At 44.6% G+C, this 24033-nt stretch overlaps 1 protein-coding gene across 2 annotated transcripts in view; it reads left to right on the forward strand.

Moving 5' to 3' along the window:
• PRPF3 (pre-mRNA processing factor 3) overlaps nt 1-22969 on the forward strand; it is a 34266-nt gene extending 11297 nt beyond the window's left edge. For both annotated transcript variants that reach the window (XM_063626076.1, XM_063626077.1), the window contains 12 exons: nt 241-324; nt 524-744; nt 2793-3099; nt 6352-6518; nt 8603-8682; nt 11922-12065; nt 12776-12875; nt 13048-13161; nt 14635-14753; nt 15025-15108; nt 18019-18080; nt 22607-22969. In XM_063626076.1, the coding sequence (XP_063482146.1) occupies nt 241-324; nt 524-744; nt 2793-3099; nt 6352-6518; nt 8603-8682; nt 11922-12065; nt 12776-12875; nt 13048-13161; nt 14635-14753; nt 15025-15108; nt 18019-18080; nt 22607-22753 (1629 nt within the window). In that variant the 3' untranslated portion in view covers nt 22754-22969. The remainder of the gene's footprint in view (nt 1-240; nt 325-523; nt 745-2792; nt 3100-6351; nt 6519-8602; nt 8683-11921; nt 12066-12775; nt 12876-13047; nt 13162-14634; nt 14754-15024; nt 15109-18018; nt 18081-22606) is intronic.
• Nucleotides 22970-24033: the final 1064 nt, after the last annotated feature.

The raw sequence follows: 24033 nt of genomic DNA on the forward strand, positions 1-24033 counted from the left end.
CAATCATCACACTATATTACTACCTAATATGCTGATCTTGCTTTAGGAACATGAGTTGAAAAATTCCAATGCTCACTTATCTTGACTAAATTTTTTGCACTATGATGCAGGCAGAATGTGGTATAGTCATTCAAAAAATTTTAAGTGTCTAGACCTGAGAGCCTTGTGGGTTTAAAAACCTGAATGGGAGAAGTAAAAAGGAGAAATTAACAGTTTTTCAATTTTTTTCCTGGAGAGCAGATCAAACAGATGATGGAGGCAGCAACGCGACAAATCGAGGAGAGGAAAAAACAGCTGAGCTTCATTAGCCCCCCTACACCTCAGGTATTGTGTCTAGATTACTCTGAACAGAATAATCTTTGACACAGAATTTCTTGCCATCCACTCAAAATGAGAGACTAGAAGAGGTGACTGCATGTTTCACTTCATAATCATCTACTACAGTCTACCATAATGTGTGTGTATGTATGTGTATTTGTCTGCCTGTCTTAATTCCTCTGATTTCTTTTTCTCTATCTCACAGCCAAAGACTCCTTCTTCCTCCCAACCAGAGCGGCTTCCAATTGGCAACACTATTCAGCCCTCCCAGGCTGCCACTTTCATGAATGATGCCATTGAGAAGGCAAGGAAAGCAGCTGAACTACAAGCTCGAATCCAAGCCCAGCTAGCGCTGAAGCCAGGACTCATCGGCAATGCCAACATGGTGGGCCTGGCTAATCTCCATGCCATGGGCATTGCTCCCCCGTGAGTGTCTATTTCATGGAATACCTTTTCATTTCTGAAGTTTGAGAAGCAATAAATACCTTTGAATGTTACTTATCTGGCTGGGTGCAGTGCCTCAGGCCTTTAATCGTAGCACTTTGGGAGGCTGAGGTAGGTGGATCACCTGAGGTCAGGAGTCAGGAGTTCGAGACCAGCCTGGCCAATATGGTGAAACCCCATCTCTACTAAAAATAAAAAAATTAGCCTGGCGTGGTGGTGTATGCCTGTAATCCCAGCTACTCAGGAGGCTGAGGCAGGAGAATCGCATGAACCCAGGAGGCAGAGGTTGCAGTGAGCTGAGATCGTGCCACTGCGTGGGTGACAGAGGGAGACTCTGGCTCAAAGAAAACAACAAACAACATATTACTGATCCTCTTTTTCCACAGAACCTAGATCATTTCTCACAGTTTCATATTTCTTTTTTTTTTTTGAGACGGAGTCTCGCCCTGTCGCCCAGGCTGGAGTGCAGTGGCGCAGTCTCGGCTCACTGCAAGCTCCGCCTCCTGGGTTCATGCCATTCTCCTGCCTCAGCCTCTCCGAGTAGCTGGGACTACAGGCGCCCGCCACCACGCCCGGCTAATTTTTTGTATTTGTAGTAGAGACAGGGTTTCACCGTGGTCTCGATCTCCTGACTTCGTGATCCGCCCACCTAGGCCTCCCAAAGTGCTGGGATTACAAGCGTGAGCCACTGCGCCTGGCCTACACAGTTTCATATTTCTTAGGTGTGATTGATTAACCAGTTGAATTTTTTCTCGTCTTCCCTGTTGCAGGGTTTATTATCTTCTTATGATTGATATAACTGAGATTAAGGTTATTCATCTAATATGGGAGCTAGGAGTAGAGCCAGGTTTCCTTCCTGGTTTCAAACTCAGATTTATCCATTAAACCACATTGTGTGAGATTAGATCTGAGGTTCCTCTGCAACTGGTCAAAGATGTTACATTTTTTTTTAGCATCTACAGTTGGTCTGGCATCCCATGACTGACGTAAGAATTCAGGGATAAGGAAAGATAGGATTATAAATTCATATAATTTACAAACATTTCATTCGGTTGTCCTGTATACTGAAATATCCACTTTGATATTTTTAATCAAGATACTATTGGCAGGGCACAGTGGCTCACACCTGTAATCCCAGCACTTTGGGAGGCCGAGACTGGTAGCTTGCTTGAGCTCAGGAGTTCAAGACCAGCCCAGGCAACATGGCAAAACCCCATCTCTCTAAAATATACAAAAATTAGCCAGGCGTGGTAGAGCATGCCTGTAGTTCTAGCTACTTAGGAGGCTGAGGTGGGAGAATTTCTTTGGGCCTGGGAGGTTGAGGTTGCAATGAGCTGTGATTGTGCCACTGTACTTTAGCCTGGGCAACAGAGTGAGACCATGTCTCAAAAAAAAAAAGATGGTATTACTCACTGATGAGATTGTTCCCTAGAATTATTTTATTGTCCTTTTTTTTGTTGTTGTTGTTGTTGTTGTTGTTGAGAGGGAGTCTCACTCTGTCGCCCAGGCTGGAGTGCAGTGATCTCGGCTCCCTGCAACCTCTGCTTCCCAGGTTTAGTAGCTGGGACTATAGGTGCCCGTCTAAATTTTGTATTTTTTGTAGAGATGGTGTTTCACTGTGTTGCCAAGGCTGGTCTCGAACTCCTGGGCTCAAGCGATCCACCCGCCTCAGCCTCCCAAAATGCTGGGATTACAGTGTGAGCCACCACGCCCGTCCATCCAAATAAGTCTTATAGAGAAGGCACTGCAGCCTCGACTTCCTGGGCTCAAGTGATCCTCCTCAACCTCCTGAGTAGCTGGGACCACAGGTATATGCCACTGCACCCAGCTAATTTTAAATTTTTTGTTGAGATGGGGTCTCCTTGTGTTGGCCAGACTGGTCTTTAACTCCTGGGCTCAAGTGATCCCTCTGCCTTGGCCTCCCAAAATGCTGTGGTTCCAGGCTTGAGCCACCACGCCTGGCTTTATTTTGTTTTTTGCTTGTCTTGATGTTCCATACAGGATTTATTTCTTTGCGGGCTATTTTTCAGGAAGGTGGAGTTAAAAGACCAAACAAAACCTACCCCACTGATCCTGGATGAACAAGGGCGCACTGTAGATGCAACAGGCAAGGAGATTGAGCTGACACACCGCATGCCTACTCTGAAAGCCAATATTCGTGCTGTGAAGAGGGAACAATTCAAGCAACAACTAAAGGAAAAGCCATCAGAAGACATGGAATCCAATACCTTTTTTGACCCCCGAGTCTCCATTGCCCCCTCCCAGCGCCAGAGACGCACTTTTAAATTCCATGACAAGGGCAAATTTGAGAAGATTGCTCAGCGATTACGGACAAAGGTATCTGGCGTAGAGTATAACACAGAATTTGGAAAAAGTTAAGAAGCCAACAAGAAAACATTGTTAAATCTCTATGTTCTAGGAAATTAGATAAATAGGTCATTTAAAGCAGCAGTCCTCAACCTTTTTGGCACCAGGGACTCGTTTCATGGAAGATAATTTTTCCCCTGGCATAAGGATCGTTTCGTGATGGTTCAAGCACATTACATTTATTGTGTACTTTATTATTTTTTTTTTTTCGAGATGGAGTGTCGCTCTTGTTGCCCAGGCTGGAGTGCAATGGTGCGATCTCGGCTTACTGCAACCTTCGCCTCCCAGGTTCAAGCGATTCTCCTGCCTTAGCCTCTCGAGTAGCTGGGATCACATGCATGTGCCACCATGCCTGGCTAATTTTGTATTTTTGGTAGAGACGGGGTTTCTCCATTTGGTCAGGCTGGTCTTGAACTCCTGACCTCAGGTGATCTGCCCACCTTGTCCCCCCAAAGTGCTGGGATTACAGGCGTGAGCCACCGCACCCGCCATTTTTTTTTTTTTTTTTGGGCGGGGAGGGGGATGGAGTCTTGCACTCTTACCTGGGCTGGAGTGCAGTGGTACAATCTCAGCTCACTGCAACCTCTGCCTCCTGGGTTCAAGCGATTCACCTGCTTCAGCCTCCTGAGTAGCTGGGACTACAGGCATGTGCCGCCATGCCTGACTAATTTTTTGTATTTTTAGTAGAGACGGTTTCACTATGTTGGCCCAGCTGGTCTTAAACTCCTGACCTTGTGATCTGCCTGCCTTGACCTCCCAAAGTGCTGGGATTACAGGCGTGAGCCACTCTGCTGACCTATTTCTATTATTTTATTGTAATATATGGTGAAATAATTATATAACTCACCATAATATAAAATCACTGGGAGTCTTGAGCTTGTTTTCCTGCTGAGATGGTCCCATTTGGGTGTGATGGGAGACAGTGACAGATCATCAGGCATTAGATTCTCATAAGGAATGTGCAACATAGCCCCCTCACATGTACAATTCACAATAGGGTTCAAGCTCCTATGAGAATCTAATGCCACTGATGATCTGACAGGAGGTGGAGCTCAGGCCATAATGCAGGTAATAGGGAGCAATTGTAAGTACAGATGAAACTCTGTTGGCTTGCCTGCTGCTCACCTGTTGTGCTGCTCACCTGTTGTGCAGCCCATTTCCTAAAAGGCCACAGACGTGGGTTGGGGACCCCTGATTTAAAGCAATGAGTACTTTGAAAAATGTACCAGACAAGGTGGCTCAAGCCTGTAATCCCAGCGCTTTGGGAGGCTGAGGTGGGTGGATCACGAGGTCAGGAGTTCGAGACCAGCCTGCCCAACGTGGTGAAACCCCGTCTCTACTAAAAGTACAAAAATTAACCGAGCGTGGTGGCGGGTGCCTGTAATCCTAGCTACTTGGGAGGCTGAGTCAGGAGAATCACTTGAAAGTGGAAGGCAGAGGTTGCAGTGAGCCGAGATCACACCACTGCACTCCAGCCTGGGCAAAAGAGCGAAACTCCATCTCAAAAAAAAAAAAAAAAATGCATTTATTTCTATAATACATAATTTTTTTTTGAGACGGAGTCTCGCTCTGTCGCCCAGGCTGGAGTGCAGTGGCGCTATCTTGGCTCACTGCAAGCTCCGCCTCCCGGGTTCACGCCATTCTCCTGCCTCAGCCTCACGAGTAGCTGGGACTACAGGCGCCCGCCAACACGCCCGGCTAATTTTTTGTATTTTTAGTAGAGACGGGGTTTCACCGTGTTAGCCAAGATGGTCTCGATCTCCTGACCTCGTGATCCGCCCGCCTCGGCCTCCCAAAGTGCTGGGATTACAGGCTTGAGCCACCGCACCCGGCCCATAATTTTTTTTTTTTTAGCAGATTTTACTTCCTAATTCGTTTCTACATAAGTGGAAATATTATGAAATTGAGTTTGAAAATTCTCCACATACAACTAAGTGGGGGGAAACAATTTGAAACATTCTGAGTGACTAAGGAAGGCTTGCCTGTAGTTAAAATTTAATGCAGACAGTACACCTGGAGAGTTGAATTGATTGTAGATTGAATGACCTTTACCTTCTTTTTATCCTCTCAAACTGAGGTTTTCATAAAATTTTTTTTTTTTTTTTTTTTTTTTTTTTTTGTGAGACGCAGTCTCGCTCTGTCACCCAGGCTGGAGTACAGTGGCACAATCTCAGCTCACTGCAAGCTCTGCCTCCCGGGTTCACGCCATTCTCCTGCCTCAGCCTCCCGAGTAGCTGGGACTACAGGCGCCCGCCACCACGCCCAGCTAATTTTTTTGTATTTTTAGTAGAGACGGGATTTCACTGTGTTAGCCAGGATGGTCTTGATCTCCTGACCTCATGATCTGCCTGCCTCGGCCTCCCAAAGTGCTGGGATTACAGGCGTGAGCCACCACACCCGGCCATAAAATTCTATTTCTGTGTATTTACTGCAGGCATATACTGTGGAGTGAAGGGAGGGGGTGAAGGTGAGATCTATGTAAATGAACTAAATAAAGGATAAAATAAAGCAGAACAACTGCTTTATAAGCTTTCAGAAATTATGAAGTTGTTGCGTTAGATGTAAAGAGTTCGACGGGGAAATGTTTTAAAATTTGGGATTCTTGGCCGAGGTGGGTGGATCACGAGGTCAGGAGATCGAGACCATCCTGGCTAACACGGTGAAACCGCTTCTCTACTAAAAATACAAAAAAATGAGCCGGGCATGGTGACGGGCGCCTTGGGAGGCTGAGGCAGGAGAATGGCATGGACCCGGGAGGCGGAGCTTACAATGAACCAAGATCGTGCCACTGCACTCCAGCCTGGGTGACAGAGCGAGACTCCGTCTGAACAAAAAAAAAAAAAAAAAAATTTGGGATTCTGGCCGGGCACAGTGGCATGCCTGTAATCCCATCACTTTGGGAGGCCAGGGCAGGCAGATAACCTGAGGTCAGGAGTTTGAGACCAGGCTGAGCAACATGGAGAAACCCCATCTCTACTAATAAAGTACAAAATTAGCTGAGGGTGGTGGCACATGCCTGTAATCCCAGCTACTGAGGAGGCTTAGGCAGGAGAATCACTTAAATCTGGAAGGTGGAGGTTGCTGTTAGCCAAGACCATGCCATTGCACTCCAGCCTGGGCAAGAAGAATGAAACTCCATCTCAAAAAAAAAATTGAGATTCTACAAATTTTGTTTTCTATGACTCCAATTTATCTTTCTGTCTTGGATTATCTTGTTTTTAGGCTCAACTGGAGAAGCTACAGGCAGAGATTTCACAAGCAGCTCGAAAAACAGGCATCCATACTTCGACTAGGCTTGCCCTCATTGCTCCTAAGAAGGAGCTAAAGGAAGGAGATATTCCTGAAATTGAGTGGTGGGACTCTTACATAATCCCCAATGGCTTTGATCTGTGAGTTTGTTTTAGTACCTTTTTAAAAAAACAGTTTTTAATCAGCTGAGTTTAAGATTCAAGTTAATACCTTTTAGTAAAGCTATGGTTTTAGTGGGAAGGATGGTACTCATTCATTAATTAAAATTTTTAAATCCAAGAGAGATAAGTAACTGTACACAAGGTCCGTTTTTTTTGTTTTTTGTTTTTTTTTTTGAGAGGGAGTCTTGCTCTGTCACCCAGGCTGGAGTGCAGTGGCACGATCTCGGCTCACTGCAACCTCCACCTCCCGGGTTCAAGAGATTCTCATTGAATTCTCCTTGAACCTCAGCCCGCTGAGTAGCTGGAACTACAGGTGTGTGCCACCACGCCTGTCTGCTTTTTGTATTTTTGATAGAGACAGGGTTTTGCCATGTTGGCCAGGCTGGTCTCGAACTCCTGACCTCAGGTGATCCGCCCGCCTTAGCCTCCCAAAGTGCTGGGATTACAGGCGTGAGCCACTGCACCTGGCCAAGCTCCTGCATTTGTAAGTGATATATCATATAGGCTGTTTTTAGCTTTTGGGGTTAATGTAGGATAACCAGGGACACAATCTACAAAAGCAAAGTCTAGAATTCTTTTTGCTCTGTTACGCGTTGTTGCCTGTTTTTATCGTTATTTTCCTTAATTACATTCTTTTGCTACGTATTATAGGTGTTTACATTTCCTAAAGATCTCATTGTGATAGAGCAAGGATTATTAGTTGGTAGGTGAGATAATGGTAAATATAGCATATAAGGCTGGGCTCAGTGGCTGACACCTGTTATTCCAGCACTTTGGGAGGCTGAGGGCTGAAGGACTGCTTCAGCCCAGGAGTTAAAGACCAGCTTGGGCAATATAGTGAGACCTCGTTTCTACAAAGATTAAAAAAAAAAAAAAGTAGCTGGGCATGGTGGCTTGTGCCTGTAGTCCTGGCTACCCAGGAGGCTGATATTAGAGAATCACTTGAGCCAAGGAGGGTCTGTGCTGCAGTTAGCTATGATCATGACCACTGCACTGTTATCCTGGACAACAGGGTGAAACTCTGTCTCAAAAAAAAAAAAGGATGTAAGACACATTTGAAGAGCTTTAAATTTATCTGTTCCATCTTTTTTTTTTTTTTTTTCTGAGATAGAGTTTCGCTCTTGTTGCCCAGGCTGGAGTGCAGTGGAGCGATCTTGGCTCACCGCAGCCTCCGCCTCCTGGGTTCAAGTGATTCTCCTGCCTCAGCCTCCCAAGTAGCTGAGATTACAGGCATGCACCACCTCGCCTGGCTAATTTTTTGTGTTTTTAGTAGAAACGGGGTTTCTCCATGTTGGTCAGGCTGTTCTCAAACTCCCGACCTCAGGTGATCCGCCCACCTCAGCCTCCTAAAGGCCTGGGATTACAGGCGTGAGCCACCACTCCCGGCTTTTTTTTTTTTTTTTTTAAAGACAGAGTCTCATTCTGTTGCCCGAGCTGGGAGTGCAGTGGCACGATCTTGGCTGGCTGCAACCTCTGTCTCTTGGGTTGAAGCAATTGTCCTAGCTCAGCCTCCTAAGTATCCAGGACTACAGGCAAATACCACCACACCTGGCCAGTTTTTATATTTTTAGTAGACAAGGGTTTCACTCTTTGGCCAAGCTGGTCTCAAACTCCTGACCTCAGGTGATCCACCTGCCTTCGTCTCCCAAAGTGCTGGGATTATAGGCATAAGCCACTGCACCTGGCCCTGCTCCATCATTCTTATACATGGCTTTAGTAGATTTTGTCTTAGCCTTTCCTTGCCCATTCTTTGTCAGCCACTGTTCGAGGGACTCATTGTCACTAAAGAGAGAACATAGCATCTATCAGCTGTGGCATGGTAGAAAAAAGGTTGAGAATGATTGCTGTGGAGAGTGTGTTCAACCATAGAGGGACTCAGTTTTCTCATCATGAAAATTATGTGTAATTTAACTATATATTTTAGGTACATAAATGCTATTTTAGGTATATCAAGCACAAGAACCCATTATAGAGAATGGGTTTTTTCACTGTATTTCTGAGACTCCTCTCTTAGAATCATCTCTACCCACATACCGTGTTTTCTTTTCTTCCTACAATTTTAGTACAGAGGAAAATCCCAAGAGAGAAGATTATTTTGGAATCACAAATCTTGTTGAACATCCAGCCCAGCTTAATCCTCCAGGTAATGTATAGATTCCTGAGTCAAGTCTCTAGAGCAGCATTATCCACTGGAAGTTTATACAGTGATGGACATGTTCTGTATCTGTGCTGTTCAATACAATAGCCACTATCCATGTGTAATTCTTTTTTTAATTCAGTTTTTTCCTGATAATAGTTTGTGGTTTGATCAGTGAACATACATTTTAAGTGCATATTCCTGTGCTTAGAATTTCGTGAGACAGCCAAGCATGGTGGCTCATGCCTCTAATCCAAACACTTTCGGAGGCCGAGGCAGGATTGCTTGAGGCCAAGAATTCAAGACCAGTCTGGGCAACACAGTGAGACCCACCTCAAGGAAAAAAAATTTGGTTGGGTATGGTGGCTCATGCCTGTAATCACTGCACTTTGGGAGGCTGAGGTGGGCAGATTGCTTGAGCTCAGGAGTTCGAGATCTAGGCAACATGGCAAAACCCCATCTCTACAAAAAATAAAAAATCAGCTGGACATGGTGGTGTGCATCTGTAGTCCCAGCCTCTTGGGAGGCTAAGGTGTGGAGGATGGCTTGAGCCTGGGAGGTGGAAGTTGCAGTGAGCTGAGATGGTGCTGCTGCGCTCCAGCCTGGATGATATTGCCAGATCTTGTCTCAAAAAAAAAAGAAAAAAACAAAATTTCATGAAGCTTTACATTTACAGTTCCCTGGTTGTTCCTAGGAAACAGCCCTCAGCTTGCTCCTTTTATAGAATCACATGTTGTTGTGGCATCCACAGCCAAATGCAAATGCAAGAGCTAAACTCTTGGGTTGGTGTGTTATTAGATGCGATATGCTCCACTATCCACTGTGAGGGATGCTAACTCCAAAGGGCTTTTTGTTAGTTTCCCAAAGTCGAAACTGGGAAACAAAGTTGCTTCTTTTTTTTTTGAGAAGGAGTTTCGCTCCTGTTGTCCAGGCTGCAGTGCAATGGCATGATCTCAGCTCACCACAACCTCTGCCTCTTGGGTTCAAGCGATTCTCCTGCCTCAGCCTCATGAGTAGCTGGGATTACAGTCATGTGCCACTACGCCCAGCTAATTTTGTATTTTTAGTAGATACAGGGTTTCACCATGTTTGGTCAGGCTGGTCTTGAACTCCTGACCTCAGGTGATCTGCCAGCCTTGGCCTCCCAAAGTGCTGGGATTATAGGTGTGAGCCACTGCACCCGGCCTTTTTTTTTTTGAGATGGAGTTTTGCTTTTGTCACCCAGGCTGGAGTGCAATGGCACGATCTCCGTTCACTGCAACTTTCACCCCCCCCCGGTTGAAGCAATTCTCCTGCCTTAGCCTCCCGAGTAGCTGGGATTATAGGTGCCCGCCACCACACCTGGCTAGTTTTTGAATTTTTAGTAGAGACAGGGTTTTGCCATGTTGGTCATGCTCGTCTTGAACTCCTGACCTCAAGTGATCCGCCCACCTAGGCTTCCCAAAGTGCTGGGTTTACAGGCGTGAGCCACCACACCTGGCCCTAATTTTGTTTTCTACGTTTGCCAGGTATCACTGAATGAGGGGGTTTAACAGCGTAAAGGAAAACAACTAAGAACACTACTTAAGAAAGATAAGAGGCCAGGCGAGGTGGCTCACGCCTGTAATCCCAGCACTTTGGGAGGCCGAGGCGGGTGGATCACGAGATCAAGAAATCGAGACCATCCTGGCTAACAAGGTGAAACCCCGTCTCTACTAAAAATACAAAAATTAGCCAGACATGGTGGCAGGCGCCTGTAGTCCCAGCTACTCAGGAGGCTGAGGCAGAAGAATGGCGGGAACCCAAGAGGCGGAGCTTGCAATGAGCTAAGATTGCGCCACTGCACTCCAGCCTGGGTAAGAGAGCAAGACTCCGTCTCAAAAAAAGGAAAGATAAGAATGTTTTTTAAAAACATAGCCATACTGCCGGGCACCAGGCCTGAACTGATTTTAATCTTACTGATCCCTTATTAATGAGTTTTCTTCATTTTCTATTTAAAGTTTATACACACACACACACACACAGATTTTTTTTTGAAATGGAGTCTTGCTGTGCTGCCAGGCTAGAGTGCAGTGGCAAGTGGCACAATCTCAGCTCACTGCAACCGCCACCTCCCGGATTCAAGTGATTCTCCTGCCTCAGCGTCCTGAGTAGCTGGGACTACAAGTGCATGCCACCACGCCCAGCTAATTTTTGTATTTTTAGTGGAGTTGGGGTTTCACTGTGTTGGCCAGGCTGGTCTCTATCTCTTGACCACGTGATCTGCCCACCCTTGCCTCCCAAAGTGCTAGAATTACAGGTATAAGCTACTGCATCCAGCCTAAAGTTTCTTTTTTTTTTTTTTTTTGAGACGGAGTCTTTCTCTGTCCCCCAGGCTGGAGTGCGGTGGCGCGATCTCGGCTCACCGCAACCTCCAACTCCTGGGTTCACGCCATTCTCCTGCCTCAGCCTCCCGAGTAGCTGGGACCACAGGCGCCCGCCAGCACGCCCGGCTAATTTTTTTGTATTTTTTAGTAGAGACGGGGTTTCACCGTGTTAGCCAGGATGGTCTCGATCTCCTGACCTCGTGATCCACCCGCCTCGGCCTCCCAAAGTGCTGGGATTACAGGCTTGAGCCACCGTGCCCGGCCTCCAAGTTTCTTTTAATGATACTGATATTTACCTAGGTTTCTTTTTTTTTTTTTTGAGATGGAGTTTTGCTCTTGTTGTCCAGGCTGGAGTGCAATGGCATGATCTCAGCTCACTGCAACCGCTGCCTCCCAAGTTCAAGCGATTCTCCTGCCTCAGCCTCCCAACTACTGGGATTACAGGCATGCGCCACCACGCCCAGCTAATTTTGTATTTTTAGTAGAGATGGGGTTTCTCCATGTTGGTCAGACTGTTCTCGAACTCCTGACCTCAGGTGATCCGCCCGCCTCGACCTCCCAAAGTGCTGGGATTACAGGCGTGAGCCACTGCGCCCGGCCCTACCTAGGTTTCTTTAATATTCTTATTGCTCTCCAGGCCTGGTGGCTCATGCCTGGCCAACATGGTGAAACCCCATCTCTACTAAAAATACAAACATTAGCCAGGCATGGTGGCCTGTGCCTGTAATCCTAGGTACTCGGGAGGCTGGGGCAGGAGAATTACTTGAACCCAGGAGGCAGAGGCTGCAGTGAGCTGAGATCGTGCCATTGCACTCCAACCTGGGTGACAGAGTGAGGAAGAAAAAAATATATATATATGTATTCTTATTGCTTTGGTATACTGATATCTCTGCCTGACAGTTGACAATGACACACCAGTTACTCTGGGAGTTTATCTTACCAAGAAGGAACAGAAAAAACTTCGGAGACAAACAAGGAGGGAAGCACAGAAGGAACTACAAGAAAAAGTCAGGCTGGGCCTGATGCCTCCTCCAGAACCCAAAGGTACGTTTCTCAGTGGCCTCTGGTGTTTAAAAACAGTGGCAAGTTTATGTCTTTAATCCTGGAGGAACTTTAACATCTCTATGTTTGAGTGATTTCTGTTTCTAAGAATTATTCTTGGGGTCTTTTTTTCTCCAAGTTTTCTACCATCTTTTCATATTAAGATAAGTCAACACATTCATTATAGAGGCCATTTATGGCTTATTTTTAAGCATACTGATCATACAACATCCTGGTTTTCCTGGAAGAATACAGGTCTTGAAATTCATGGAGATAGTAGTTGCAGTATTTGCGTAGACTTTTTATGTACATAATTCTTAATGTTTTAATTTTTACAATGAAAGTACAGGATAAAAACTTGCCCCTGTAGTTACATTCTCGTTCAGCAGTATTTTGACTGAGCACTATTATGTATAAGCTCTTTCACTAGACGCTGTGATCAGTGTGAAAAGTATGAAAGAAATTAAGTTCCACATCCTTCATAAATTTTCAGATAATGTAAATGGATACCAGTCTTCAACTTAATTGTGTGAACTTCTGCAAATGCTGAAGTGATTGGGTGGGATTTTCAAGATAGGAGTTATTGGAGGAAGTGAGTTTAGAGCAGAGATTTGAAACAGGTAAATAATATGAATTGGTATGGAAGAAATAACAAGTTACTCCAGCTGGAGAAGTGACTTCAAAGATTGATTGCTGTCCTTTCTTCACTGCAGTGAGAATTTCTAATTTGATGCGAGTGTTAGGAACAGAAGCTGTTCAAGACCCCACGAAGGTAGAAGCCCATGTCAGAGCTCAGATGGCAAAAAGACAGAAGTAAGTGCCATGGGATTGGGTGGAAACCTCGGGCAAGTACCTTTCCCAAACTCTTCTGGGGGGTCCATATTTGGAGGGAGGGGAGAGTTCTCCGTTGCTCTCTCTTTCCCTCAGCCCTGCCTCTGATCTTCAATGCCTTTCTCACTTGTGGATGTCCTTCCTGTCACGACAGAGCGCATGAAGAGGCCAACGCTGCCCGAAAACTCACAGCAGAACAGAGAAAGGTCAAGAAAATTAAAAAGCTTAAAGAAGACATTTCACAGGGGGTACACATTTCTGTATATAGGTAGGTGTCCATACTGGGCCAAACTTCCCCTTAGAACTACTAAAACATTTTCCAAGTGCTTGAGGCAGAATCATTGTGGCCTAAAAGCATACCTAACACCAGTTCCTACTCTATTTTAATGACCCTAGTGTGGATCAAGAGCTAGTAAATCTTGTAAAACAGCGAGGGTTAATGACTTATGTTTATGGTTACCCAGTTCTTCCCTCTCAAGTCTTCTTTTTTTTTTTTTTTTTTACCAGAATATTCTGAAAAAACAAATCAATATACTTGTTCAGGCCAAGATGTGAACTAAAGATTGTATGTCCTTTGAGAACTATAAAATATCATCCTATCTTTTTTTTTTCATCTTTTTTTTTTTTAAATGGTCTGAGTTTGCTTCCAACATCCATGGAAGCATTACAAATTTTCTTTCCTCAGTAGTCATATCTTTACCCTGATGTATTGCTGTGTTTCATCCTCACTCCAAAATGCATTTTATATGTTGTAAATATTTTTCTACCTTTGTGTTGATTTAATGTTTTTATTCTTTTATGTTGAGTACATGTGTATATTCTATTTTTAAAATGTACTTATTTCTATTAACTAATTCTTTATTATAAAAGTGGTGCATTATCACAAAAATAGTGAATGCTTATTAAGATTTAAAAAATTGTCTGACAACACAGAAGAACACTTACTCAAAATGTCTCGTTTCTATTCTCTGATCCCTTAGAACCACCCTCTTTAGGTAATTGCTAGTAAGTTTTTCACATATCCTCCTAGAAAATTTTCATGCCTATATAGTGATCCTATATATATTTTTATTTATTTATTTATTTTTTTGAGACTGAGTTTCAGTCTTGTTGCCCAGGCAGGAGTGCAATGGTGCAATTTCGGCGCACTGCAACCTCTGCCTCCCAGGTTCAAGTGATTCTCCTGCCTCAGCCTCCTGAGTAACTAGGATTACAGGCACGCACCCCCACACCTGGCTAATTTTTGTATTTTTAGTAGAGATGGGGTTTCACCATGTTGGCCAGGCTGGTCTTAAACTCCTGACCTCGTGATCTGCCCACTTTGGCCTCCCAATGTGCTGGGATTACAGGCGTGAGCCACTACACCCAGCCAAGTAATCCTATATTATAAGAGTCTAAGGGTCTAGAGGACAAAAAGTCTGTAGGTCTTTACATTGTTAAGAACAATGAGATTGTAAGTATGTTTGGATGATAGTAAATACCTCTCCCTGATTCTTACAGTAAACTTTGGTTAGTAATGTAATGGTTAATGTAAAGTGCTAGACTTTGAAGAAATGTTAAGAGTGTGGAAATATTTCTAGACTCATCAACTCTACCTTTTAAGCATTCATCTATTTGTTTACTCCAGAGGCCTTTGTTTATAGAGAGGAAACCATTTTGGATTCATCTCTTTGCTTGCCACTCCATTCAGGCAGCTGCTGATGCTAAAATGGAAGACATAACTAAACTTTCCCTTCTCCAGAGTTCGAAATTTGAGCAACCCAGCCAAGAAGTTCAAGATTGAAGCCAATGCTGGGCAACTGTACCTGACAGGGGTGGTGGTACTGCACAAGGATGTCAACGTGGTAGTAGTGGAAGGGGGTGAGTCTGAAAAACTTGAGGGAGACTGTCCCCAGACAACCCTAGGCTTAGAGTGATTAGCATTGTGGGGAGAAAGGAGAAAAAGATAGTATTTTAGTGCCATACCTGATATAATATGCTAGGTCTCTGCTTCTGTGTTTATTGGAGTAGAAGGCCCTAAGATGTGGTTCCTGAGATTGCTTCAACTACCACATTAATGTCTGAGCTCAGAGGTTCTTTCTACCCCATCTTCTTCCACAGTTCTGGCAAAATTCTTCTTCTCTGTTTCCAGGCCCCAAGGCCCAGAAGAAATTTAAGCGTCTTATGCTGCATCGGATAAAGTGGGATGAACAGACATCTAACACGAAGGGAGATGGTGAATGGGGGTTAGAGGGGATTAAGTGGGAGAGCTGTGGGAGGTAGGGATGGTGCATCTGTCCTTTCATCTTATTCCCTCCCTGTGACACTCTTGATAACACCAGGTAGCGTTGAGGAATTTTAGAAAGACCCATTTAGGCTTTGAGCCTCCTAGACATTCATACAATATTTACTACATAATTATATGCATGAGTGGTAAAGTTATTTTTTTGCCTATCATTTAAGGCTTTTCTACCAGCTGGTTTCTGTGTCTGTCCTGGATCTGAGTACTGGTTACATGAATTTATTCAGTATTTGACAATTCAGCAAGCAGCTAGGCATGGTGGTTCATGCCTATAATCCTAGCACTTTGGGCGGCTGAGGCGGGCAGGTTGCCTGAGGCCAGGAGTTCGAGACCAGCCTGGGCAAACAACGTGGTGAAACCCTGTCTCTACAAAAAGTACAAAAATTTGCTGGATGTGGTGGCACACACCTGTATTCCCAGCTACTCAGGAAGCTGAGGTGGGAGGATCACTTGAGCTTGGGGAGGTCGAGGCTGCAGTAAGCTGTGATCGTGCCACTGCAATCCAGCCTGGGTGACAGAATGAGACCCTGTCTCAAAAAAAAAAAGAAAAAGCAAATCTAGTAAGCTATACATTCATGTGTACAGTGTCTATATTATATTATTATTTGATTTTTTTTTTTTAAGGATTGAAGCCAAAAAGATCTTCAGGTCAAAAAAGCTCTGCTTTGATCAAACGATTTCTTTTGCCTGATATACACACACACACACACACACACACATACGTACACACACATACACAGTACACACATACATACATACACATACATGTACATACACATATGCTCTTCAACTTATGATGGGGTTAGTTCCAATAAACCTAAGATAAGTTGAAAATATTGTTAAGTCAAAAATACATCTAAGGCCAGGCGCAGTGGCTCACACCTATAATCCGAGCACTTTGGGAGGCCAAGGCAAGCAGATCATTTGAGGTCAGGAGTTCGTAACCAGCCTGGCCAACATGGTGAAACCCTGTCTCTACTAAAAACACAAAAATTCAGGGCGTGGTGGTGGGCCTCTGTAATCCCAGCTACTCGGGAGGCTGAGGCAGGAGAATCGCTTGAACCTGGGAGGCGGAGGTTGCAGTAAGCTGTGATTGCACCACTGCACTCCAGCCTAGGCGGCAGAGCAAGACTCCATCTCAAAAAAAAAAAAAAAAAAATGCATTTAATACATCTGACCCCCAGGACATCATAACAGCTTAGCCTTCGTTATACTTTCTCAGAATACTTAGATTAGCCTACAGTTGGGCAAAATCATCTAACCCAAAACCTATTTTTATCTCATGTAAGAGTTTTTTTTGTTTTTTTTTTTTTGAGATGGAGTCTCGCTCTGTCTCCCAGGCTGGAGTGCAGTGGCGCGATCTCGGCTCACTGCAAGCTCCGCCTCCCGGGTTCATGCTATTCTCCTGCCTCAGCCTGTCCGAGTAGCTGGGACTACAGGCGCCCGCCACCACGCCTGGCTAATTTTTGTATTTTTAGTAGAGACAGGGTTTCACCGTAGTCTCGATCTCCTGACCTCGTGATCTGCCCGCCTCGGCCTCCCAAAGTGCTGGGATTACAAGCGTGAGCCACCACGCCCGGCCTGTAAGAGTATTTTACTGCATATTGCTAGCCCAGGAAAGTCTCAAAATCTAAAATTTGAAGTACATTTTCTACTAAATATTTATCACTTTCACACTATACTCAAGGCAAAAAATTGTAAGTCAAGGACTGTCTATATTTGACATTCTTCTGGCCATCATACTCCCATTAGTGTTCATTCTTCTCATCTTTGAAGACCTGGATTAGCATTTAAAATCTGCAGAGAGGCCTTAAAATCTGCAAAGTGCCTGTAATCCCAGCACTTTGGGAGGCCAAGGCAGGTGGATCACCTGAGGTCAGGAGTTTGAGACCAGCCTGACATGGTGAAACTCCGTCTCTACTGAAAAATACAAAAATGAGCTGGGCATGGCAGCGTGCGCCTGTAATCCCAGCTACTCGGGAGGCCTAGGCAGGAGAATCACTGGAACCCGGGAAGCGGTTGCAGTGAGCCGAGATCATACCACTGCACTCCAGCCTGAGTAACAGAGCAAGATTCCGTCTCAAAAAATATATATAAATAAAATCTGCAGAGAGTTCATCTTAAGATACCTGAGAATAAAAAATACTTTATTTTGTTTTACACGTGCATTTTTTTTTTTTGAGATGGAGTCTGCTCTGTTGCCCAGGCTGGAGTGCAGTGGCACCATCTTGGCTCACTGCAACCTCCACCTCCCAGGTTCAAGTGATTCTCCTGCCTCAGTCTCCTGAGAAGCTCGGATTACAGGCACCTGCCACCACACCTGGCTAATTTTTGTATTTTTAGTACAGATGAGGTTTCACCATGTTGGCCAGGCTGGTCTCAAACTCTTGACCTCAGGTGATCCACTCACCTCAGCCTTCCAAAGTGCTAGGATTACAGGCGTGAGCCACCACGCTGGCCGATAATTTTGATTTGGTATATCTGCCCTCCTCCATTGGGCGAAAGTTTTTTGAGAGTAATATATGATGTTGACATATGAAGCCTGCCTCCCAAAGTGCCTAGGACAAGTTTTTTTTCTTGACTGCTTGTCTTTTTCCTTATTCCCAGTACCTAGTGGAGCTCTTGATTCATAACAAGTGCTAAGTAAATGCTAATTGTATCAATTAATATTACTGCCTACTTGGAGCTTCAAGTCTAATTTGGGGAAAATAAAGAGCAACAGAAAACATTTGGTCCAACACATAAAAAGGGTGACAATATTTTAGAGAGTTTGGGTAGACTTGAATATTGTTTGTTTAGAACCTGAATCTCACGTCTAAGTCTATAACAAGATTTCTCTTCCAGATGATGAGGAATCTGATGAGGAAGCTGTGAAGAAAACCAACAAATGTGTACTAGTCTGGGAGGTAGGTGATCCTTTGTAAAACATTGTAAAACTTTAGCCAACTCCTGCTTACTTATACTATTTAAGTAAAGCAATGGAATGTAAGATCTAATCAGTGAATAATGCCTTAAATAATTTATGTTTCTTTTTGGAATCCATTTTTAAATGGTTGGCAGTAAATTCTTCCTGATCATCTGTTTAATTAAATTGGTGAATATTTAGTATATGCTATCTGGAGAAGTGTGTGGACAGTGCTGCTGGTAGCAGAAATACAGATTCTCTACCGAAAATTACTTATTTCACAGTCATGAATATGAGACTTGGAAAGAGGGGAATGAATTGTTGTGGGATTTACCTTTGGATATAGTGAAGGAAGTACTAGACTTAAGAATATAAAGTTAGGAGGCTGGGCAGTACTGCTTATTAGCTGTGCAATCTGGGCAAGACCCTTAATGTCAAATTCTGTTGCCTTAGCTATAAAATGTGGATACTATTTGCTCTCTATATTGTCAAGTTTTTGAGAATGAAATTAGATAATTATGTGATAGTGCTTCATAAAATGTGACTAAATCACTCTTCAAGTGGAATATTTTTTATGGTTATCTAGTTCTTTAACTCCTGAAGGCTTCTTAGAGAACCAGTATTAAAACCAGTATTAATGTTTTCATGTTTGCTTTTAGGTATAGTACATGTATATCATTTTTCTGTGGGGGCGGGGGGGTGGTATGGAGTTTCGCTCTTGTTGCTCTTGTTGCCCAGGCTGGAGTGCAATGGCATGATCTCGGCTCACTGCAACCTCTACCTCCCAGGTTCAAACGATTCTCCTGCCTCAGCCTCCCAAGTAGCTGGGATTACGGGCACACGCCACCATGCCCGACTAATTTTTGTATTTATAGTAGAGATGGGATTTCTCCATGTTGATCAGGCTGGTCTCGAACTCCCAACCTCAGGTGATCCACCTGCCTCGGCCTCCCAAAGTGCTGGGATTACAGGCATGAGCTACTGTGCCCAGCCCCTCCATTTCTTCTTTTTTTTTTTTTTTGAGACAGAGTTTTGCCCTTGTTGCCCAGGCTGGAGCGCAATGGTGCAATCTCAGCTCACCGCAACCACCGCCTCCTGGGTTCAAGCAGTTCTCCTGCCTCGGCCTCCTGAGTAGCTGGAATTACAGGCATGAGCCACCACGCCTGGCTAATTTTGTATTTTTAGTAGAGACGGGGTTTCGCCATATTGGTCAAGCTGGTCTCGAACTCCTGACCTGAGGTCATCCGACTGCCTTGGCCTCCCAAAGTGCTGGGATTACAGGCATGAGTCACCACACCCGGCCATATATCTTCTATTTTTAAAATGTGCTTATTTCTAGTATATGTGCTGCTGAAGCGAGCAGTAAAATGTGTTTATTTCTATTAATGAATTCTCTATTATAAAAGTGGTACATTATTACAAAAGTAGTAAATGTTTATTAAGATTAAAAACAAATTCTAAGCCGGGCGCGGTGGCTCACGCTTGTAATCCTAGCACTTTGGGAGGCTGAGGCGGGCGGATCACGAGGTCAGGAGATCGAGACCACGGTGAAACCCCGTCTCTACTAAAAAATACAAAAAATTAGCCGGGCGTGGTGGCAGGCGCCTGTAGTCCCAGCTACTTGGAGCGGCTGAGGCAGGAGAATGGCGTGAACCCGGGAAGCGGAGCTTGCAGTGAGCCGAGATTGCGCCACTGCACTCCAGCCTGGGTGACATAAAAAAAAAAAAAAAAAAAAAAACAAATTCTAATTATACAGAGGAGTACTTACTGAGACCCAGCACAGTGGCTCATGCCTATAATCCCAGCATTTTGGGAGGATGAGGTGGTTGGATCACTTGAGCTCAGGAGTTCAAGACCAGCCTGGGTAATATGGTGAAACCCCATCTCTACAAAAAATACAAACATTTTACAAAAATTAGCCTGGCCTGGTGGCATCTGCCTGCAGTCCCAGCTACTTGAGAGGCTGAGGTGGGAAGATTGCTTCAGCTTCGGAGTTTGAAGCTGCAGTGAGCTGTGACTGTGCCACTGCACTCCAGCCTGGACACCAGAGTGAGACCCTGTCTTTGAGATGCAGTCTTGCTCTGTCGCCCAGGCTGGAGTGCAGTGGCGCAATTTCGGCTCACTGCAAGCTCCGCCTGCCAGGTTCACGCCATTCTCCTGCCTCAGCCTCTCTGAGTAGCTGGGACTACAGGCGCCCGCCACCACACCCGGCTAATTTTTTTGTATTTTTAGTAGAGACGGGGTTTCACCGTGGTCTCGATCTCCTGACCTCGTGATCCGCCCGCCTTGGCCTCCCAAAGTGCTGGGATTACAAGCGTGAGCCACCGCGCCCGGCCGACCCTGTCTTTAAAAAAAAAAAAAAAAAAAGAAAAAGTCTCAGGCCGGGTGCGGTGGCTCAGGCCTGTAATCCCAGCACTTTGGGAGGCCGAGGTGGACAGATCACGAGGTCAGGAATTCGAGACTAACCTGGCCAACACGGTGAAATCCAGTCTCTACTAAAAATACAAAAATTAGCTGGGCGTGGTGGCCAGTGCCTGTAATCCCAGCTACTTGGGAGGCTGAGGCAGGAGAATCGCTTGAATCTGGGAGGCGGAGGTTGCAGTGAGCCGAGATCGCGCCATTGCACTCCAGCCTGGGCGACAGTGCGAGACTATGTCTCAAAAAAAAAGTCTCTTCCTATTCGCTGATCTCTTCAGACCAGTCTTTATAGGTAATTGCTATTAATAGTTTTTCTTCTGAAGGAGCAATCAAAAAATAAAAATTAAAAAAAAACGGCCGGGCGCGGTGGCTCACGTTTGTAATCCCAGCACTTTGGGAGGCCGAGGCGGGCGGATCACGAGGTCAGGAGATCGAGACCACGGTGAAACCCCGTCTCTACTAAAAATACAAAAAAAAAATTAGCCAGGCGTGGTGGCGGGCGCCTGTAGTCCCAGCTACTCGGAGAGGCTGAGGCAGGAGAATGGCGTGAACCCGGGAGGCGGAGCTTGCAGTGAGCCGAGATTGCGCCACTGCACTCCAGCCTGGGCGACAGAGCGAGACTCCGTCTCAAAAAAAAAAAAAAAATTAAAAAAAAAAGGTTTTCATGTATCCTGCTTTATCCCAGATTCTTCAATTTATGCATACAAATTAGATGATAATAACGATAGTATTTGTTCTCTGTTTTATAAGTTCCCACCTGCATATTTGTTATCTTTTTTTAATCTATTTTTTTTTTTTTTTAGAGACAGGGTCTTGCTCTGTTGCCCAGGCTGGTATGCAGTGGTGCAGTCATAGCTCGCTACAGCCTTGGACTCCTAGGGACAAGCAATCCTCCAGTCTTAGCTTCTCAAGTATCTGAGACCTCGGGTCCACACCACTGTGCCTGGCTAATTTTTTTTTTTTTTTTTTTTAGAAATGGATCTCACTATGTTGCCCAGGCTTGTCTTGAACTCTTAGCCTTGAGTGATCCTCCCACCTCAGCCTCCCAAAGTGCTGGGATTATAGGCATGAGCTACTGTGCCCAGCTCTACCTTCACATATCTCAGCCCCCTCATCTTTCAATTTTCTTCTATTTATCTCTGAAGAGTACTTACTGAAAAAGTCCTGGCTTCTTAGAGAACCAGTATTAATGTTGTAGGAATTTAGTTTTCAGGAATTGTCTCTCATGTTCAGAAATAAGCCAAGTTCTGCTCCAGCCACCTTATTGGAGTCTACTCCCTGAAAGCCTCTTGAGGTATTTCTTTGTGACTGCCACTGCTGCTGGTAACTTTGGCAAGAATGCCATTCTGCCCAGTACTGTCTTTTTCTGTTGTAATTCTCTGCTGGTACCTGCTCTTCTGTTCCCCGCCCCCAGTTGTTCTTTGTTGCTGGGCCCCAAAGCCTCCTGCTTGTATAAATAGTTTCTTGGGCCTTTTTGAAGGCCCAAATTTAGCCCTTAAGGCCTGGTAGGAGATAAGTTTATCTCATTCCACCTTCCATAGTTCTTCCTGACTTGCTGTTCCACCCAGGCACCAGAGCAAATAATTCCTCATCCTCATTTCAAAAAACTAAAAGCCTTTTGCATATGAATTCGTAAAAACTCGCACAAATATCCAAGGAGGCTGGGCACAGTGGCTCACGCCTATAATCCCAGCACTTTGGGAGGCCAAGGTGGGAGGATCACGAGGTCAGGAGATCGAGACCATCTTGGCTAACACGGTGAAACCCCGTCTCTACTAAAAATAGAAAAAATCAGCCGGGCGTGGTAGCGGGCACCTGTAGTCCCAGCTACTCCAGAGGCTGAGGCAGGAGAATGGCGTGAACCCGGGAGGCGGAGCTTGCAGTGAGCCGAGATCGTGCAACTGTACTCCAGCCTGGGCGACAGAGCGAGACTCCATCTCAAAAAAAAATAAATATCCAAGGAAATGGAGGTCACAATTTTTTTTAACCATAAAATCACGTTCAGCTTGGCACATGTCTCACAAATGTTACTAGGTCTTCTTATAAAAGAATATTATATCTGATTTAAATAATAAATTGAAGTGTTTTTATTATATATCTCTTTTCTAGGGTACAGCCAAAGACCGGAGCTTTGGAGAGATGAAGTTTAAACAGTGTCCTACAGAGAACATGGCTCGTGAGCATTTCAAAAAGCATGGGGCTGAACACTACTGGGACCTTGCGCTGAGTGAATCTGTGTTAGAGTCCACTGATTGAGACTACTGCAAGCCCTTGCCTCTCCCTCCTTGCCTTTGTCTCTTCAGTCCTCTCACTTATTCTATTTCCCAACCCACTCCCACTTGTTTGTGTGATCTCAGAACTGTGCCAAGCAGACATTGGGACAAAGGGAGAATATCTTGCTCCCCTCCCGAGTCAGCCTGGTGTTGCCCTTTATTCCCCTTATGTGCATATGATTAAAGAGTTATTTTTAAACTTGGTGTGATATTTTTCACACATTCGTAAGTATTAGAGTTTGGGTCTCCAGGTGATCTTTTTTCCAGACTTTTAGCAATTGCTGTAGAAAAAAACATTTTTTGTCATTGACATTTATTTATATATATAAATGGATGAATGGATGGATGATAGATGGATGTGTATTTTTGAAGTCTATCGGAAATGTCTGATTTCATCCTGGAGCTAGAATGATAAATACTGTTTTCCTGGAGCAGAATGAAGCAGGGAGATGTGTAAAGTGGTAAGGGAGGAAGAAGGGACAAATGAGTATCCATCCCTTAACCAAGAGAATCACCAGGTTAGACAGACTACCTCAGGACTTGGCTAAGTAGTCTTTCCAGGAAATCAGTTCCTCTAAGGGATGCATATGTGGGAATGTGTTTTGCGGGTGAAATGGACACAGGGAAAGTCCAACGAGGATGCTATGGGTCAGTTTGTAAAGTGGAATAGGATTTAAGAATTTAGCCCATTTTGTCTCTTTTACTAGTTTAAAAATCTGCTTCTAATAGAAATTGTGTAGTTTTTTTTTTTCTATCTATGAATCCGACTACATGTGGGTGGTTCTATTTCAGCATTTAATGTTTCTGGTTTGATTTTAGGAGTATTTGAAGTCCAAAATTTTTACCATACCTATCCTTCCGTTTCATATTGCCTGTGTTGGGAATGGATCAAACAAGTCAATAGAGCTCCCATACCTTCTTGCTAGGTGGAGCATGCTATGTATTGGTATTGGAGAATGGATGTTTGACAAGAAGTTAAAACATTCTGTGTTATAAAATTAACCCCCTTTAAAAAAAAAATCTGTATTTCAGGTCCTGGTCAGAGTTCCAACTTTAAGGTAGTATTAGGGGAGCACTACCATCAAGGAGGTGGGAAGAGATAGGGGACCACACAGGGCTTTGAGGAAAAACTAGTGCAACTTCTCTCCTTCTTAATTTTAATTTTTTTTTCTTTTTAGACCGAGTCTCGCTCTGTCGCCCAGGCTGGAGTGCAGCAGTGCGATCTCGGCTCACTGCAACCTCCACCTCCCAGGTTCCAGCGAT

The sequence above is a fragment of the Symphalangus syndactylus genome, chromosome 12 (genome assembly GCF_028878055.3).
Source record: "Symphalangus syndactylus isolate Jambi chromosome 12, NHGRI_mSymSyn1-v2.1_pri, whole genome shotgun sequence".
Lineage (NCBI taxonomy): Eukaryota > Metazoa > Chordata > Mammalia > Primates > Hylobatidae > Symphalangus > Symphalangus syndactylus.